Below are 19,004 nucleotides of genomic sequence, written 5' to 3'. Positions count from 1 at the left end.
GTTTCCCGATTGCAGTCTGGGAGACAGGTCTGGACTGCAGGCGGGCCGGTCGAGTCGGCACACTCGATGACTCCGAAGCCACGCCGCGGTAACACCGCGGAAGGTTCGTCTGGCTGAAATTAGCAGAGCGTCCGTGAAAAAGATGCCGTTTGGACGGCAGCGTATCTTTGGCCAAACGCCGGATGGATCTTTCAGCACGAATGCCGCCTTCACTGGTGTGTGACTTAGCCATGCCATGGCCGCTAACCTTTTTGGCCCTAAGATCTCCGGCGATCGACCCGTTACCGCGCGTGTGCATGCGAGGACCCGAACATGAACGAAACCGAAACAGATCAATCAAGAATTTGGTGAAAAGGAAACGGATGCTTACCTTTGTCGAGAGACGACGCGGAAGCACGGAAGGCACTTTGGCGACGTCTTAACGACGGCGACTCACGTGTAGCCTTTGAAAAAAGCTTCTCCCGGCCCTCCACGTTACCGTTCTCTGCCAGTGCCATCGGCAAAGCGCCGATGAAATGAAGAATGAACATTAAAAAAATAAATAAAAAAAAGACATATCGATGGCGCGCCGTCATTGCAGACGGCTGCCCACTCACAACTTCCGGTGATGGCGGTCACGCCCCACCATAGGTTAAAGGTCACCTGCTTTTTGATTCAATGTTACTTTTTGAAGACCCTCCGTCATTTGAAAGCGAAAGCGTTTGGTGTGTATACTCACACCAAAATAGAGACGATGAACAACACTCACAGACCACCCGCAATACACTTCTCGCGAGCGACTGGCAGGTCGTCCCCGCGCTAGACTGATTGTTGATTTATTTGATGCATTCCTTTGACAGGAGTTTGAATGACCTTATGGCACACTAAAAGTATATATTTTTCGACATTTGTGCATGGGATCTGCTTCATTGGATTCATGCTCAAGGATAAAAAATAAATAAAGGTCTCCTTGGATATGTAAAGAGCCTCATACTTGAAGCTACGTATCTTTGGACGATCACGATCATCTCACTCAATTCCCAAATGACAGCGGAAATCCTAATCCAGTACAATTAGAAGCAATTTAGCGGCAAAGCGTTTTCCTGGTCGCACATTTTGTGCCGCGGCAAGAAGGCGTCCAGCCCACGTTGACGTGAACATACAGACACGTTCTTCGTCGCGCTACCCGCGGCTAACATTTCAAGTTGAGTCGTTCCGTTGCCGGAGCCCGCGTGCGAGCGATAGCATCAATTCGAAGCCTCAGACCAATGTTGACAAAATATTTATTTATTTCTTTTCAAAAGTTCCTGACCAAAAAAGGTCTCATTTCATTGAAAACAATGTTGGTCGCCGAAAATATATCAGTCTCTGGAAAAACTACAACTCATCATTTCTGTTACTGGTGTCGTTACAGTAGTCTGAAACAAAAAGCAGAATAGCAAAATCAAGGTTTGCCAGCAAGATGACCCATTGGATCTTATTCCATTTCTTGAATTAGGAATTAAAGCAGCGGTTCTCCACCTTTTATCAGTGATGTCAACGCCGCGAAATATTTTGCTCCGCAAATTAGCCTTTAGACCGCGGGTGTCAAACTCAAGGCCCAGGGGCCAGATCTGGCCCGCCGCAGCATTTTATGTGGCCCGCAAAAGCAAATCACGTGTGCCAACTTGCTAAAATCTCGACCGAAATGTCAAATTAGCAGGTGTAATAAGCAACACGGAGATTTTGGGGGGCAATAAAGTGCCTCAAGTGCCTTCACCTCGCTCCACGCGTCCCCATCGGATAACTGGATCTGAGTTCACGTGAGCAACGGCGCACCTCTCGAGAGGGAAACGATAGACGGACTTCCAGCGCTTTCAAACAATTCCTGAAAAATGCTCAAGTCGATTGCAGCGCATGGCGAGGAATGACTTGGCCCTCCCGCTTCCGTTCGGATAGACGCGGCCGACTATTTGCCCGTCCATCGATGCACGCGTGGCGTGAAAAGCACATAAGGGCTTGAAGTCAACGGCGACGGGGCTATCCCGAGGGTCCCGAAGGAGTCGCGCTACCTGAGACAACGTTGCACAACTGCCTCTGCGGATCCTCGCTGCTCTGGCTGAAAAGAGTGATGATGTCATCCTCCAGATCCTCCACGATGATTTCACACTGGGCGAGAAAAAATAAAAACATGAGAGGAAAAGAGAGGAGAGGAAACTTGGCCCGGAGGTGTAGCGAGAGAGCAGCTTCGTCACGCGCGTGCAAGCAGCATTGTCGTGTTTTGCTTGGTTTTTCGACGCAATTAGTACGACAACCGCGATTCCCATGACAGAGGATGGAGGTGATATTGCCTTGAAGAAGAGACCTTCCGTCTCCATCGCTGCACATCTCAGAGCGGAAAGTGATCGGGTCGACGCGGAGGCGCCGGGTGATCGGCTTGGTTAGTGAACAGATTTGATTGATTGATTTCAAATAAATCCGCCTCCGTTATTTGAGGGAGCCAGCCTTATGAGAACTCAACTCAACTGTATTTCTCGAGCACTTTCAAACGGCCATCGCTGCATCCAAAGTGCTGTACACGGAGCAACTAACATATACACAACAATAAAGCAATAAATCAGTCACAACGGAATGTGAAGTTTGTGGCAAGATGAGATTTCAAGAATCGACTTGGTCAAAGCAGAACGTCGCCCTTCCATAGAAATCTTCCTCTACTGAGAAGCGATGCTTCCCTTCTACCGTGAAAACGGTACTCGCTCGTGGGAGGAATACCATGATGTCCGGTCGAGTCTTGGCCTGCGACTTCATCATCCAACGCTAAATTGAAGCGCAAGCCCAAGAGTCCTCTTTCGGCACATTTTGTTTCAATTCGAAAAGCCGGCTAATGTGACCGGTCAAATCGCGTACATTTAAATGCTTCATCGAACCCCAGGATGCAACTGGGAAGAAAAAAATAAATAAATAAAACGCTAACGGAGAGACTTTTGATGTGGCCACCTTACTCTTTAGTGACTCACGACGTCCACAACTTGCAGAACAGTAGCTTGATGGATGCAAACTTTGGACATCCAGTTGAATTGTCCAAATGCATCATTGGAAAACAAGAAATGCTTTTCGACGACAAAGTCCTAATCATAAACGATACTACTCTGTCAACCGCGCTTCTAAACCTTAACTTGGCGGGACCTATACCGCCCCCCCGCCCCAAAAAAAAAAGCTTGAAAAGAAGCTTTTGCACTCACTGCGAATTTCAAGGCGTCGGGAGCTTGGGGTCCAGTGAACTGAAAGTTCTTCAGGTCGGGGAAGTCCCCGATGGAGCCGCCGCCGCTCCGAGGTGCAAACCTCAAGTATTGCTTGCGCTGGGTGGCGGGGTCCACGTGGAGAGCGTAGTCGCTCATGGAATTGCAAACCCCATCCAAGAGCTCGCTGAGGTGAGTTTCGGAGCGAGCCAGAGGCACCTGGGACCCACAACAACGACAAAAAAATCCGATGGTGTTAGCACGCTTCCATTAGCATGTCATGGCATTCGTCACATCGTTTTCCTTTGTGAGGAAACTCGAGCAAGCAAAGCGGTTCGTATAAAATGGAGACATTTTCTCCATTTGACACAACACTGAGCAAAATAGGCTCAATATTGGCAAACGTCCAGCGTCCCGCTGTCGATAACTGCAAAACAGAAATGACTGAAGAGGGGGGGAAAAAAACGTATTTGGAAGCTCGGGTCGGGTCAGCTCGCCTGTCGCTGCGGCCAAAGACTCGGCGGGTCAGCAGTTGCGACCTCCGATTTCCGCCTTGTTTTCTTCTGGCTCCCTCACCGACGTCACCCTCCAACTCTGACTTTTAACCCACACCAATAGCTTGCCGCCGCCGCCGGATCCGGAGCCCGCGCTCTTTTTCCTGCGCCCCCCCTCGGAAGACAAAAGAGAGAGCGGCCATGTCTAGACGGGTCAAGCCAGGTGCGGCGCCCCGACCGGCCCCGGAAGGACGCCCCTCTATCTCGGGATCTGGGGCCGAGGCGCTCTCGCAGGCGGGGGAAAGTGACTCGACTTTGCCGGGGAAGATCCCAGAAGGCAAAGGCGACATTGAAAGACATGGATGCCACCAGCCCTTTGTCATCTCAAAACGGATTTTTTTCCTTCGGGGCCTTTCGCAGTTCACATCTTCGATTCCTTTTTTTGTCATTTCGCCGTCAGTTCCTCGAGCAACACCGTACATCCACTTGCAAGAGCCATAGATCCTGAAAGCGCTCCCCTAACCCCCCCCCCCCCCCCGCCTCTCCCGCCCCCAACCCCCCCTCGCACATGCGCTTCATTCAGGAGCAAGGCGCCTCATTCACAAGAGGATCCCTTGAGCTTGACAACGTTGTTGCGCTCAGCAGGAAGGAAGTCGGCGGAACAACGGAACGTTACAGCACCGGGGCAAAGGCTGAAGGGCGAGCAACCGAGGATGTAGGTCACCCCGGCCCATGACGATGAGCTTCATCTGTCAATCATTATCTGCCCGCTCTTCGCTTTTTTTTTTTTTTTTTCCCCCATGGCGACACTGTACTTTTTTCGATTGTCGAGCAGCCCGTACTCGTTTTCACAACAGGATCAAATTCAATTGACCCTGGAGAACTCAAGAACCCTTTTCTTCTTTGGAAAATGATGAATTGTACATTAAATGATTGTTATATGTTCAGTGAACACCAAAATATATGTTTATTCAAATATTCAATGCTTTAATCCTAATTTAGGATTCGGGCCAAATTTGACCCTTTTGGGATTTAAGGGTAGCATTTGAGTAGCAGAATTTATAGGGGCCAATTTTGACCCCAAGGGTTCAATTAAAAAAAAAGAAAAAGTGAGAGTATTTCTCAAAGATTCGCCTCGTGAATGAAAACGACCTTTCTTTCATAGGACTGTTCTTCGACTTCATTCCTCTCCAGCAAAAAAAAAAACCCCAAAACAAACAAAAAAAAAAACCCCAACCAAACCAACAAAGAAAAAAAACTTTTCCTGCCCAACACAACAAAGTCACGTTGGTCCTCGGCCGCCCCGGGGCTTGTGTCGGAGTCATTATCATGCCATGGCCCAAAATGGTTTGGAATTAAAGCCCTTCCTTGCCAGTTGCAGCCCCGTGAAAAGGAGCTGTCAGTCAGCGCGTTGTTTGAAGAATAAGGTGGAGGGGGTGCGGGTGGGGGCGCATCGGTTGGGCCAGAGAATAGGCTTCTCGGGGATGCGATCTTCCATTCAATTCCCATTGGACGGGGCGGCATTATTACACCGCTGTGGACGGGGGCCTTTCGCTTTCATTGTCCTGCTGAAATGGGCCAATGAAGACCCATTTATAAAAATAAAAAAAAAGTACACAGGAGATTGACTCCAAAGCAGATGGATGGAAAACCAAAACGAAAGGTCGCTGACTGGGCAAAAGAAAACAGTGGAGTAAAAAGGTTTGACGGCACGGCGCCCTTTGGGTGACGTGTGATTTAGTCAGCGCTGCAATTTAGATTCGCTCTTCGAAAAGCGCTCGAACGCCGTGTCGCCCGAAGCTCTTTCGTGTCGGCGTCGCAGAGGAAGAGTCGAGCGAGGACATTTTGCGGGAGGGAAGCCGGATGCGTTGCCTTGGGCTAAACGAGGGGAGTTGGGTTTTGAACGACGACCGCAGTCTATTCATCGGGCCGGAGCGGACTTGACGGGAGCCGATCAAGGAGGACACCGCTGTTGAGAAGAGATTTCGAAGAACGTCATCCCTGCTACGAATCGCGGACGAGGCTCGGTGAGGTTTCGCGGAGCCTCGTCGGTGTGTACGGAGGCTATCGAGGTATTCTCGAGAGCAACGCGGCGCCCCGTGCGGAAACGCTCGGCCCGAGTGGCAGGTCTCTTCCTCCGGCTTCTCGGAACCTTTGGACGGCGTGATGGAGCGCGGCCGCAGATGACCGCGCGCCCCATCTTAGCCCCGACAACGACGCGGCCGTTGGCCCGAGCCGCTTCCACGCCCAATCGTGGCTGCCGCCCGTTCCAAACGAGTGTTTGATGAGCGTTCAACCCCCCCGCCGTCCCAGCCATCAAGTTTGTTATCTTTGTGGTAGCTTCCATTAAAAATGGCGATTGATCATTTCATCGCGTTCCCTTTGTAATTCCCTTGAACACCACTTTGGGGCAATCGGATCCGTCCGTCCGTCCGTCCGTGGGGAATTAGACACTGGCTGTCTTCGCTGCCCTTTTGGGAGCTTGCTACGCGTCGCCGCGTAAGCGCGCTATTGTGCATCCTCTCATTCTCAATGCATGACTTCCCAGCGGTCGCTATGAGATCAGCTCTCGCCTTCAAACTAAGTTCAATGTCTGCGGGACTCCTAAATGCGTCATTGTTACAGCGGGCAGGTTTCCCTTTTGTGTTCCGGGGCCGCCCCGTGCCCCCAGGAAGTCCGACTGTGAAGAGGCCAAAGAGCAGAGACTGAGAACCGGCAAATCCTTTGCGGCCACGGCATCGACGGTGTGACGCGGCCGCCTCTCTGAGTCGGCAGGTCAAAAGCCGCTGAAAAGGAGGGAGGCCGGGGGGGCCGCGGGATCAAGGCTCGGCTTCCTCTGTCGCTCAAAAACGCTGGCGTGACTCGAGTGCAGGTGGAGGACAGCCCAACCGCTCTTCTTCCCGGCCGAACGGAACGCCAGCGATTCAGCGATTCTTCTCCACGGTGACGACGCAAAACTTGGGCCGAGATTTTTCAATTCAAAAAGCATTTCAATTTGAGACGGGAGAGGCGAGCGGCCATCGAGGGCCCACGCGAGGGCCGGCCACGTTGGGATCGCAAATGAAGTACAAACGGTTCCACCTTGATACCACCTCCATGCCGGGCCCAAAAAGGGGCAAAAATGGAAAGGACATTTGAAACCGTGCACGCCGCAAGCTCGGCGTGCACGAGCACGGTGGGGAAGCCACGGCTGCTTGGAAGCGACGTGCGCCCGCGGGCATTTTACCTTTTTGTCTTTCATGCTTCCATCCGGATTGAGTCGAAAGCCGCCGACGCGGATGGTTCTCTTTGGATCCACCTGCTCGATGGAGTGATTCAATTCATCGACAAGTGCGCGGCAAGCTGGAAAAAAAAACCCCACAGGTCATAAATTCAGTAAGATGATGAAATCAGGCTGCCGGACGTCTTCCGTTCTTGTACGATACCTCTAAGGATGGGTGGCATGGAAATAGCCGTTCAAATAAGCAACGTATCTTACGAGATTGCGCAAACGGAATCATGTGAGCATCGCAGAGTCAAATGCAGTACGGGATCATGTACATACAGCGTTGGGAGTAACGCATCACAAAGTGGACATTTCTCACATCGTGTTACGGTTCCTGAGCCTCGTGACGCACTCCAATGTCAGGGCCGCGTTCGGTGCTTTCACGCCACAGCGGGCACGTCACATAGCTGAGAAGTCATCGCTGGTGTCCGACCAGCCGCCGTCACGGATTTAGGAAGTCAAACGCATTCGAGGTACAAAATACAAGCAGGAACGGAGCTAAAATGATTTGGGAGTGAAAACCACCAAGCGGAAATCCAGCATGAAAATTTTTTTTCAACCAAAAGGTCAAAAGTAAAGCGGCCGCCGAAGACAACAATGCGGCAACACAATAAACTTTTAAACAACTTCTGCCCCCCCCCCTTTTTTTTTAATGGGACACAACAGACGATTGTCTAAAAAATTGATTCGTGATTTGCACTGGCTTTTAGCATAGCCTCGCCACTCATCGCCCAGGAGAAGTCATTATATTTCAATGTCATTTGAGTGACATAACGGTTACTCATGTTAAAAAGTCGCTTTGCTCAAAACAAATTGTCCGTCCGTCTATTGACACTTTGTTTTGAAATTCCAAACCGAGAAAGACTTTGGCAGTTCATAAGACCAGACTAAACAGCGGTGGGGATCCCGCTCATCCATCAGACCGCGTTCAATCACTTTGAGGATTGAGGATGACGGCGGCGGACGAACTCGTACGACTCGGGAACGTACCAGAACAGTACAGCGTCGGGTCCCTCTTGGCTTGGTAGCGGCAGACGAAGAGAAACGTCACAGTCATCCCAAGAAGCCATCGGCCCATTGCGGCTGGGTGACCTAATGAGAGGACATCAGAGTCTTTGTTTGGGGAAACCTTTCAAGCAGCGTGCATCGCCGAGTCGAAAAAAGCACAGAGAAGAACTTGGGGGGTTGTATTGTGAATTAAAACACTATTTTCAACTCGGGATTCCATTTGCTTTTAATTTTATTTTAATTAATATCCTTAGGCACGTGAACACAGCTGCTGTTGGCTTTCTAATGAAGTAGTATCTTTGGGGTGATTTCTTTGTGTGTGTGTGTGTGTGTGTGTGTGTTTGCTACAAATCAAACATTTTTGCAAATATGCATTCAACATCTTTATGGATGAATACTACGTCCTCTATTGCAGCGGTCCCCAACTTTTTTTGCCCCACGGACCGGTTTCATGTCAGACAATATTTTCAAGGACCGGCCTTTAAGGTGTGTCGGATAAATACAACAAAATAATCTGATATGACCTGCATGAAAAGTGTGGTATTTTCGAAACATAATAATAAACACGAATCACGATGCGAGGAACGGCCTATCTGGCCGGAACACTCTCTGGTCGCTATGGTAACGTTTAAAAGTGCCTTCAAAATAAGATACAAAGTGCGTGAAAAGTACGACTCACCCTCACTGCATATTATGCAGAGTGGGCTCGGTGGGTGGGAATCTCCCGTTGAGATAAATCGTATTTGAAGTAGGACACCGGATACTGTCGATTAAATGTAGCCTTCTTTTTCTTAAAAGTCGTATGCTCCTCTTCTGTCTCCTGGCTGGGCCTTTTCCCCTTCCCAAAGATGTTTGTTTTTTTACTCATCTTGCTAGCTCCCGGATTTCATTTTAGCGGTAACCTATCACGTGACTGAAAAGCACGCCTTGACCTGCGTCAAGAGTGACATCCTGTCGACGGATGTAACAGAAAATTCTGTAATTTTTCAAAATAAAACATCCTTCAGATTCCAAAATAAATCAAACGCAAGTAATGCAAGTTATTTATTCTTTCTGTGCGGCCCGGTACCAAATGACCCACGGATCGGTACCGGTCCACGCCCCGGGGGTTGGGGACCACTGCTCTATTGTAACTGTCCTGGTTACTTGATGAAAATGATAAACGCGAATAAAACCTACCTATTTGTCATGTCCTTGATTATGATGATACTAATGCAGCGTGTTATACCGGAGACAAATTCCTTGTGTGTTCTACATACTTGGCCAATAAAGATGATTCTGATTCTGAAAGAGCCAACTTCCAATTTCTTGACGCTCAATCAATGGGCGAATGAAAAATGTCCCCACGACTATTCAATGAAGGCGGCTCTATTTGGCTCGACACAAAGTGATGCTTCGCATTTGATGCTTTCGACCGTCCTACCGAATCAAACTTTCGAACAAGTTGCATCGGAGTTGGGTGCGTTTCTCATTTTTGTTGGCGGTACGTGTTACGGAACGAGGAGACCAAGCAGAAGACAAAGAGCTGTTCGAAATTAAATCAATGTGGTCAAATCACAACAACGGCCTGTCATCGATTGCATTTGCGGATTTTACCTGTTTTGCACTTGACACGAACTGTCAAAACGACTTCCGACCATCCCGGGTTTCAACCGCGCGAGGCTACATGCGTCACTTCTGGAAAACTTTCAGAGAAAAACATCAGTGGAAAAACGGAACGACGTCAGTTGTTTTTATAAGAGCGCCAATACAACACCACGCATATGGCTGACTAGCTAATTGTGGCCCGTCAAACAGGTTAGTCTCAGTCGACTTCATTGCGTCAATCCAAAAGCCAACCACTTTATTTCGAAAGCACATCGGCCAACGCTCACTCTGCCGACTTCCTTTCCGGTTTGACCGTCTGGTATTGACGCCAACGCGGTGACGTGCTTGGCCGTGGTGGAGCCACGTCAAAGTAAGACGTAAGCCCGTGAACCAATCGCATTCCGTATCGAAAGACGCCCACAAACACACCTTTGCACAAAGGGTCACCCGCGCCGCAATCTGGTCATGGGGACATGTTTGTCTCAGCCCTCATTTGGACACTGTGCAACCACGAGTCATTCATTCTTCTTCCTCTGTAGGAAGAGCTGAAATATTCTTTTGCCAAATGAAATAATTTGGGCTTGTTTCTTTTTAATATGGAACTTGAGTTACTGTGATGATTTCGTCTTTAGTGTCTGCGCAATTGCATTTGTGGCTGTGTCTGTGCACCAACATCAATCGCACGCCCTAGTATGAATTCTTCAAAGAATCGAACAATTACAAAATGATGAAAGGATCTACTTTGCACTGCCATTCGAACGGTGCGCAAGCAATCGTCGATTTCATCCACATCATCACTTATTATAAATACGATTCTTTGAAGGCAGCGACCCCCAAACGTTTTAGCGCCTCTGACCGTGCGAGAACATAGGACCGGCATCGGAACAGACTTACATCCGTCGGTCATTTTGATCGAGTCTGGGTTGGATCTGAGCACAGCGTTTGGTTTTTTGAGCCAATCGTTTGGTTTGTGAACGGAGTTTGAAAACTGGGGCTTGAAAATTGGGGCTTTGGTGTTCAGAGTTCAGCAACCGGAACGAAGTGTTTAAAGAAACGTTTCTTGGCAAAGAGAGGCGAATCGTGAACCGAGTCATCGCCGGCAAGCCAAAGTCGTCGGGAAGCCGTCGGACCGGCCGAAGAAGGACAAGGAAAACCGGGCTCCGTGTTGACCTTTAGCGAGACGACAACACAAATGATGAGCTTGTGTACGGGGGGGCGGGGGGGACATCCCTGCCTCTTTAAACCTCATTCTGAATGCGTTAAGACAGCATGGCGGCGCCTCGAAAGGTTGGCTGCATGTGAAATTTCTTTGCTGATGCTACTGAACACAAAGGACATGGGGTTGATGAGTGTGCGTGTGGGGGCGGGGGGGGGGGGGGGGGGTCTGGATGGGGAGGAGGCGGAAGAGGGAACATATTTGGATGTTTTTGGGGGGCGGGCGGAAAAGGGGGCACAGAAGCGGTGGCGGATAGAAGGTGGGAGGAGGGTGAATGGTTGCCAGCAAAACACGACAGCTGGCCGAAGCAAGAGTTGGACGACTTCATCTGACAAAAGGGATCCGTTTGATCAGTTCCACTTTGGTTCTTGCTCAGATGTGGCGGAGAAAATGGACGGGCTGGAATACCCGCACTGGGTTTTTCCCCAGCGCGCACGCGTGCTACACGTACGCGTACGCGCGTCCTTGCTGCTGAAGTGACGTCTTGGTTTTCCACGTCAACAATTCATCAGATCCTCCTCTTGCTCCAGGTTGACGTTTGCTTGGGACGGCGAGCAGCCGTTACGCTCGTAGCCCCCAACGTGCCCTTCGCACGCCACGAATGTTTGGTGAATTTGGGATTTCCTGCTTGCAATTGAAAAGTAGAGGATGAGAGCACGAACGGGGACAAATTTGTTCTGCAAAGACGGTCGCCATCTACTTTTCATTGACGGGTTTGGCGGAGTTTCCTTCTTTGGACGTTTGCGAGTTTCAGCGCACAGGCGCGGTGTTTCCGTAGCCGGCCCGATCATCTTTGTCTTTCTCCAAGTCCACTCAATGGATCTTGCGCGTTGACAAGCAGCCAGGCGGAGGACTCATCGGATTTGGAGTCACGAAAACCTGGGACCCGCCATTCCCGAAACGCTCCCAAGAAGTCGACAGAGGTCAAGAGGTCGCGATATTTTCCGCCGGACCACGATAACCTGTCATCACTTCCCGGCGACGGGTGCACTCGCAATGAGATGCTAATCCCATTTCACTTCCTTCTTCATTCTTTTGACGACACCGCTCGATTGCATCGGTCCGTAGATGCGGTCGCGGTAGCCGACATACCAAACATTCCGCGGATTCTGCTCTGCGCGTTTGTTTGCCGCACGCTCTCCGGCAGTCCGGATGCCAAAGTCCGCTGTGGGCTGCTGTCAGCGCTCCAAACTGGACCGTGGCTGAGCGGGCCAACGTCTTCATTCACCAACTGTCGCAATAATCTGCCACGCCCTTTTATAATCTCGGCACTGGAAAATTTCACTCTCATGGGGCGAGCCCCCCCCCCCCCCCTCCCTCTATGATGGTCAGGCAGATGAAACACACACTCTCTCTCTCTCCAAGGTGCAGGAGTTGGGGAGAAGCAGTTATTTTTGCACCAAGTCTGCCAAGTTCCAAGAGCTGTTCACGGTTCTTTTAGCGAACCTTTTTGTTTCGAAAATGTGCAAAGCGGCAGGAGCAGCCACTCGTGATCTTCTTCACAAGTATTTGTGAGCGGCAAAGTCACCTTTCCCTTTTTTTGCAGTGAACACCTGACTTTGTTCCAACACACTCCAGAAGAAAAATGTCTCAGAGCTGGGAGTGCCGGCGATCTCGTGTCCTTCGAGAAGCATCGCATCAATGAAGGTATTTTGAGGAAGAGCGGCAGCAGCAGTCGTCGCTGTTAGCATCAGAGGCGGCCCCGTGAGTGGATTGGCACGTTTTGGAACCTTCGCCAAGCAGCTTGCTTGAAGTAGCCTATCCTGAGACTTGGGCCTCATGCGCAACCGGACGGATGGTGACAAATTGAGTTTCCAAGAATAAGTTGGCTGTTGGCTTTTCTTTTGAGCATTTTATCTTTCCTGTTTGGGTTGAATGCCCCGAAGCAGGTGGTGATGAACACCATGCCATGCCGCCGGCGACACATCTATCTGGACGTCCTTGGCCCATTTATACCAACGGCACCGCCACCATTAATAAATAGAGAGGGGGGGGGGGGGGAATAATTAAATCCTTGAAGCTCATATCGCAGACTACCAGTTGTGTGAAGGGAGGCGTATCAATGTTTACCAACCTTTACAAATGGCAAACAAGCATGTCAGAACTGTGTGCGTGCGCGCCTGCGTGGACAGCAGCTGCTCCTCTCTGCGTGTCTCCGAGGACCAAGCGGGCCTCCGACTATTGTGGAAGGGCGCGTGTATGCACATGAGCATGTACGTTTGCTTCGGGGAGGCATCTGAAGGGCACTTCAATGAGACGGTGAACACAACCATCAGTCAGGGAAAGTCCAAACAGCGGCGACACAAGCGCGGCAAAAAAGAATCCAGCGCCTCCCTCCAACGTAACAGGGAAGGAGTTGGATTTCATTCCATGTCATCGGTTTGGTGCACTCATGATCCAAAAGCTCAAGGAGAAGAATGAGGACAGGGCTCCACCTTGTACATCTCCTCGAACAATACTTACAAAGCCAAAAAGTGATTCTGTTCGAGCTAATTCGACGACGTTCATTTTGTCTACGGAATGGGTAATTCGGTTCGAAGGGGGTTTCTTTTGTTCTCCTCCCAGACTGCAGAAGAAACAATCGCCTCACGGACTGGGAGAAGGGGGAAGTCATCACGTCGCAAACCAAGACAATCCAGAAACGGATCGAGCGAGAGGCGGCGATCAAAATAAGCAAGCGAGGAGACGTGACCGTCAACAGGGATGACGAGGGGGCTCGCGTGCTCCCGCACATCTGGAACACAACGTTTCAAGGGCGGCAGCGGGGGGCTGCGGCGCCGCCTTGACCTTGGCCGGGTCGGGGAGCCTCATTTGGAAGGTTTCCCGACCCGGTCCGCCGTTTTTCAAGATACGGCCCCGGCGAGCGGCGACAGCTCCAACGAAGGCCGAAGCGACGGCCCAAACCGTCAGCCGGGCAAGAATTTTTCTGCCTCTACCGCGGCGTTGATTGCGGCCACCTCGCCCGCGCTTGCCACCGTTCCATCGGCTGCCTGGAGGTGCTTGGCAAAGTGCCATGCGGCGCTTGCTGCCAAATGGGCCTCCGCACTCTCGGTCGCCTCCTGAGAGTGGATGTCCTTCTTCTACCTTTTCTGTCAGGGCTTCACGCCCGGCGAGGTGACGCTCGGCCATCGGCGGGCGGCTGTGCTTTAGCGGCTATCGGCTCGGATCGAATGACCGATGTTGAGTCCCTCTCGGCGGACCGTGCGGTGCTCTCACCCTCGGTGTAGGGTGACAGAGGGCCTTGTCACCATGTCCCATCATGCCGGTGCGCGCATTGGTTGTGCGGGTAACTCTTTGGCTCAACTTCGGTTTGCCGTGCAGGTGGCCAACGGGTCGATTGCCATTTCTTTTGGCGACGCGGCTCCGCAAGCCTTTGCCCTCATGTCTAGGGAACAAATCCACTTGCATCAGAGAGCTGCTCCGTGATAAACAAAGAAGTCAATTCAACAGTGGCCACGCTAACAATTTTTTTAATGGGCAGAATGGACAAAAGCGCCACAAAATAATCAAATCGAGATATTTAAATAGAAATATACCTTAAGTATCTATAAATGTTGATTCTCACTAATTACAAGCGTGTGGGAAAATGATGGCCCACCTGCACCGAGAGTGGACCACCCAAAAACGTTTTTGACCCTCAGACCCGAGTGAACGCGCGTGCACACGCATGTAATTTCCCCATTGCGGGACAAATAAAGGATATCTTATACTACACACGCAATTCATCATGTGACCTTGATCGCAAGATACGGTTCACCGTTTTCTTACCCAGAATACCCACGGGAGATGCCTTGTGTGCAAAACAGGGGGGGCGCACGCGGCTTACTTTCGAGATGCAAACAAGCTCATTAAATGCATGCCGCCGATGGACAACAAACGAACAAGAACAGCCACGTGCAGCGTCTGTTTAAGCAGCTCTTCAAACTCTAATCCTCACTTGTCACTCATGAAGATTGGGCACCTGAATTCTATTGCGGACTGCAAGCGTAGCGGTGGCAAGAGGGTTGAGTGTTTTGGGCCAGGAGGGAGACGAGACGAGGAAAGGGGAGGCTCGATCTGCCAAGCGTTTTGCACATCGTCAGCCGCAGCGCGCGGGATTGCCCAAAGTCACATTTTGGGGCCCGATGGTGACAGCCGCATAGCTTGGCAGTCCTTCCACGGCCTTTATCGGAACCCAAAACCACCAGGTGCCCGAGTCATCTCTGTGACGTTTGGATGCCGCTACAAAGGAAAAAAAAAAAAGAGGGCTCGGCTGTCCACAAGTGAATATTATTTTCGCGTGGGCTCAAAAGGTGCGTCGGATTTTCGTCCTTGCTTAATTTAATATGAAAAAAAAAGTCGGGTATCGGTTCCAGGTCCTGTTCGGGGCGTGACTAGTGCAGGCATTTTTTGTTCAATGATAAACAGCACCATCTAGTGGTCATCAAAGCGCACCACCTTTTTACACGTTTGCCAAGCTGAAGTGCCGCTCTCCTCTCATCTCTTCCCTTCCTGCATCTGGATGCTTTTTGAGGTCCGCGACAGCTGACGGATGGTCATTCCAGTGCGCCTTGTGCTGTCGCGTCACAGTGGCTTCAGCTCCGAGTGACCTCCACAGTCCGGATGGTCAAGAGGGCTGAAGAGAGGCTTCGGGTGGAGTAGTGGGAGGCTGCAGGATGGAGTACTTCAGGGGAACATCCAAACCCACCAGGGGGCCCACCGCGCTCAGCCATGTCAAAATGTAGTTCATTTGCCTACACGTGGATACAAATGCACAAAAACAGAAATGAAGTATGTGACGCACACGTGCCCATATATGTATGTGTGTGTGTGTGTGTGTGTGTGTGTGTGTGTGTGTGTGTATAACGAAATTTTGTCCAGCCATGAGCATTGTGGAAGAGAGCAAGCCGTTTGGAATCCTTGAGATTGGGCAATCATTTGAAAAGTCCACGCCAGGACTGACCAGCGGTGTCCATCATATGGAATTGAGCAAATGTGCAGATCGGAGGTTTGCGACGGACGCCGGCGATACGTAAGAACACGAATCTGCATCTTACCCACGTTGCTCTTTTTCCAACTGCAGGACCGGTCTCATAAATTCCTCCGTTTTACAGGGATGGAGCATGAAGAAAGGCTGACCGAGCAGGGGATGCTCCTGAGGCGGACGCACAAAACAAACAAAATAGCGCCGGGTCCTTCGAATCGAAGGAGAACTCAAGCAAGAGCCAAGAAAGGCCCATCTTGAGGCTCACATTGAAGGAGCGAGTGACGGAGCCGAAGGCTACCTGCTGCGTGATGGTTGTCAGCGGGCTGCGCTGAAGCCGCGACCTGAAGCTCGGATGGACGCAAGGCCACACTTGGTCCAGAGAAAGACTTCTCCCCTCTGATATGGAGACACAAGAAGGAAAACGGGTGCAACAAAGCCGGCGGAAGCGAGCGACTCAATGTGGTTGAAGTCATCAAATGGAGACGCGCAATTCACAGACGTACTGTACGCTCCACCTTCCGAGAAAATCCCACGCGCCCATTTTTATCGCACAAGCACTTCTGGCTAAATGACTCCTTTTCTGTTTCTCAGTGTGAGATCTTCTCATTCATTTCGGCAATTGCACTCCGAGGCCGGCGATATGCCGAGCCGGCGCGAACGAGAACTCACCCAGAGTGGACGCTCGGAAATAGAGCACAGGCGCCATGTAGCTGCAGGAATACAGGATGTGGTACTCCAACCGAAGCACGCGACTGCCGCCTCCGGACACGATGCCGTCATCGTAGCCGGGATCCAAGTCGTCGTGGGTGCCATCGACATCCGCTCGCTCGGTTGCAGCGGCCTGGGGATGAAGACGGCAAGAGTCTTTGAGTCTCTATCCATCCCACCGAGTGCTTCTTCTGGGCCAGAGAGCCCACGTTCCACATTCGCAGGGCCGGTCTCTGTTGCTGGGGATCGGACAGTCAAGGTCCCCGCTTTTTGGCTGCCATCGGGCTCGGTGAGGCGCCGATTGACCTCAAAATACCAATTTCAAGCGTCTGACAAGATCACCACTAGCTAAATTTCAAACCTATAAAACATTTGGAGAATGAGGTGTAAGGAAAAAGGACTGACGCTTTTTTGCATCGTTCACCTGTTCTCGTTGAGGACATACGCCGTGGCAAGAAGCGGGCGACTCTTTGTCGGAACGAGAGCCATGAAGATGAGGCCCGGAATTGACGGAGACCGAGCGGAGAGCCGTCTTTCTCATGTAGCCGTCCTCCGAACCCTGATGATGAGCGCAGACGCGTCACACGCGCCGTGTCGGGCCGTGACCCGGGCACAATTCCTCACCTGGAGGGGCTCCCAACTCCAGCCATCTCTCAAGCGATCAGACAGCTTCAGGAAGCGCCGACAGCACTGACGGAAGCTCTCCTCGCCCCGCAGACACGCGCTCATTTCTGCACGTCAAACAACAGCTGACGTCATGAAGACAGGGGCGATAAACCCTCAAATATCGACGGCGTTTCACCTCTCCCACGTTCGGTGACAGCGAGAAAATGTCGACCAAATTGGTTGACCGCAAAAAGGGGGCCACCTCCAAATTACGAACGGATGAATTAACGATTCGGGTTTTTCAACCGTATTTGTGATGCCCTGAACCAATCTTTCCCGAGGGACATTTGTTGCTCTACTCTCCGGCCAACAACTATAACCACTGCCGTATTGTCTCCAGGGTGAGGATTGTTTCGGATGCATTAATATCAAATCATCAAAATAGATAGATGATGTGTCAAGGTGTTAACTAGTCCGGCTGGATTGCAGGGCAGACAGATCAATTGAAGACGTGCAACTTTCCGCCTCAAATGTCTCGCACTTGTAAGTGGTCCAAACGGAAAGAGACAGGCGGCTCCTCAGGAGTTCCGTGGCCAGCCGGGTAAATTCATCGCTCCAACAAATAAAAAGGTCGATACAGTTCACTTCAAGATCCCATTTGGAATCTGTGGGAGTCGGCTCAATATGACAAAGAAGGAGCTGTCACTTTCAATGAAGCCAACCATCGTGAGCCTGAACAATTCAAACAAGCCCATCAGAGAGATCGTGACAACACTGAAAGCTTTTTAACCGTCTCCCGTCTTTCTACGACACGATGAAAGCCTTAACCCATCCAAAGAAACGATTACATTTGCGGGGGGACATTAATAATCTCCCCAAAGCATGTAGTAAAACATGTTTGTTCATGGTCGCACGAAGCAAAATTTTGAACTTTGGGGCCCAAACGTCACAAAGTATATTCACGCAATCTAACAAGAGTGAAGGAAAAGCGACATATAGGTTCGAAGATGGAGCTTTCCGAAGAGACAGTTGGACGCGGACCAACGTCGATGTGACCTCCGAACCCGAGGGGGCGAAAAGGGGAACTTTAGCGCCATTTACCGAGGGAGCGAAAACGACGACGAGCTCATTCGCAAAGCGGAGAAGCGAAAGCTCAAAATGGAGCAGCGGGACCGCGTTCCTGCCACAATAGTCGCGCTCACGAAACAGTAAAGCGATGCTATAACTCATTTGCGTACGATAAATGTTTTCGAGCTCAAGCGCTACTTCGCGTAGGCATTGAGTGGTAATGTCCCCGGAAATGTGTTTTGTGACAGATCCCAAATGATAGCTCTGTCACAGTGAAGTTGCGGCTTGCGGTTGTCGTCGACATCGCCTCCGAAAAGTTGCGACTTACCGTCGGTCGACTTGAACGGAAGGAGCCGGGGCACGAAGGGGAGAAATCGACCGCTCCGCCGCGACGTGATATCTGGTCACGTGACGACCGATGTCCGAACCCTAAACGTCGCCGTCTTCCGGCTGCGCCCGGAAGTCCGCCCTGTGCTACATTCGGGGAAAATCGGAAGTATCCCCTTCGCATTGTCGCACTTCCGACGTCAGAAGGAAAATTGCCATTAAAAAAAGTAGACTGGTGCGGCCTTGAGAGGCAAACTATTTCCTGATTCTGATCGAGAGGCAGTTTGGCAAGGCTCGAATTTGGCAAAGTCGGTCCCTATAAATAAAAGATTTAAAAAAGAGCCCGTTCTGCCTACAGTCAAACAAACACATTTTTAAATCATAAATATAATCGATCCTGTGGAAAATTTGACGTCGTGAAAAGGCACTTCCTGTTGATTTGGGGGAATGTTCAGGTCACTTCCAATTAATGTTAGGTCCTTCTGTAACATAACATAAATATATGCAGTAGCAACAACAAGTAACGCTTCACTTTGCCATCCCAACACAAATCTCCAAAATT

At 50.7% G+C, this 19,004-nt stretch overlaps 2 protein-coding genes across 5 annotated transcripts; both read right to left on the bottom strand.

Moving 5' to 3' along the window:
• Positions 1-1,250: 1,250 nt before the first annotated feature.
• Positions 1,251-14,131, bottom strand: cnpy1 (canopy FGF signaling regulator 1). 2 transcript variants are annotated; one of them, XM_086128647.1, is made up of 6 exons: positions 13,984-14,131; positions 7,947-8,048; positions 6,918-7,033; positions 3,201-3,416; positions 2,031-2,127; positions 1,251-1,397 (listed from the first exon to the last, which is right to left on the bottom strand). In XM_086128647.1, exons 2-6 carry the CDS (start codon positions 8,032-8,034, stop codon positions 1,357-1,359), a joined length of 558 nt encoding a protein of 185 aa, XP_085984773.1. In that variant the 5' UTR covers positions 8,035-8,048; positions 13,984-14,131; the 3' UTR covers positions 1,251-1,356. The 2 variants fall into 2 exon arrangements, with proteins under 2 accessions (XP_085984773.1, XP_085984772.1); XM_086128646.1 differs by lacking the exon at positions 13,984-14,131 and adding an exon at positions 9,561-10,702.
• On the bottom strand, positions 14,005-18,583 carry atg10 (ATG10 autophagy related 10 homolog (S. cerevisiae)). Of its 3 annotated transcripts, XR_015102791.1 has the most exons (8): positions 18,444-18,583; positions 17,066-17,172; positions 16,866-17,000; positions 16,403-16,574; positions 16,032-16,129; positions 15,804-15,901; positions 15,205-15,415; positions 14,005-14,152 (listed from the first exon to the last, which is right to left on the bottom strand). XR_015102791.1 is itself a non-coding variant. In XM_086128644.1 (7 exons), the coding sequence occupies exons 2-7, from the start codon at positions 17,168-17,170 to the stop codon at positions 15,374-15,376; spliced, it is 735 nt and encodes a 244-aa protein (XP_085984770.1). In that variant the 5' UTR covers positions 17,171-17,172; positions 18,444-18,583; the 3' UTR covers positions 14,222-15,373. The 3 variants fall into 3 exon arrangements, 2 of the variants coding, with proteins under 2 accessions (XP_085984770.1, XP_085984771.1); XM_086128644.1 differs by lacking the exon at positions 14,005-14,152 and having other exon boundaries at positions 14,222-15,500; XM_086128645.1 differs by lacking the exon at positions 14,005-14,152 and having other exon boundaries at positions 14,222-15,415.
• Between the last annotated feature and the right edge of the window lie 421 nt (positions 18,584-19,004).

This window comes from Hippocampus guttulatus, chromosome 14 (assembly GCF_054856545.1).
Source record: "Hippocampus guttulatus isolate MCC_2025c chromosome 14, RoL_Hgut_1.0, whole genome shotgun sequence".
In the NCBI taxonomy this organism is placed as follows: Eukaryota; Metazoa; Chordata; class Actinopteri; order Syngnathiformes; family Syngnathidae; genus Hippocampus; species Hippocampus guttulatus.
The sequence above is the reverse complement of the archived record's forward strand: the minus strand, read 5'-3'. Positions and strand labels throughout refer to the sequence as shown.

Bases quoted from the DNA above. Each gene is read 5' to 3' on its own strand.
- cnpy1 (XM_086128647.1), bottom strand. From the start codon at position 8,034: ATGGGCCGATGGCTTCTTGGGATGACTGTGACGTTTCTCTTCGTCTGC. The intron at 7,034-7,946 runs GTACGTTCCCGA...TTTTTTTTCCAG, and splicing joins CCCGACGCTGTACTGTTCTG to CTTGCCGCGCACTTGTCGAT. The intron at 1,398-2,030 runs GTAGCGCGACTC...TTTTTGTTTCAG, and splicing joins GTTGTGCAACGTTGTCTCAG to ACTACTGTAACGACACCAGT.
- atg10 (XM_086128644.1), bottom strand. From the start codon at position 17,170: ATGAGCGCGTGTCTGCGGGGCGAGGAGAGCTTCCGTCAGTGCTGTCGG. The intron at 15,902-16,031 runs GTAGCCTTCGGC...CGTCCGCCTCAG, and splicing joins TGACAACCATCACGCAGCAG to GAGCATCCCCTGCTCGGTCA. The intron at 15,501-15,803 runs GTAAGATGCAGA...ATCCACGTGTAG, and splicing joins TTGGAAAAAGAGCAACGTGG to GCAAATGAACTACATTTTGA.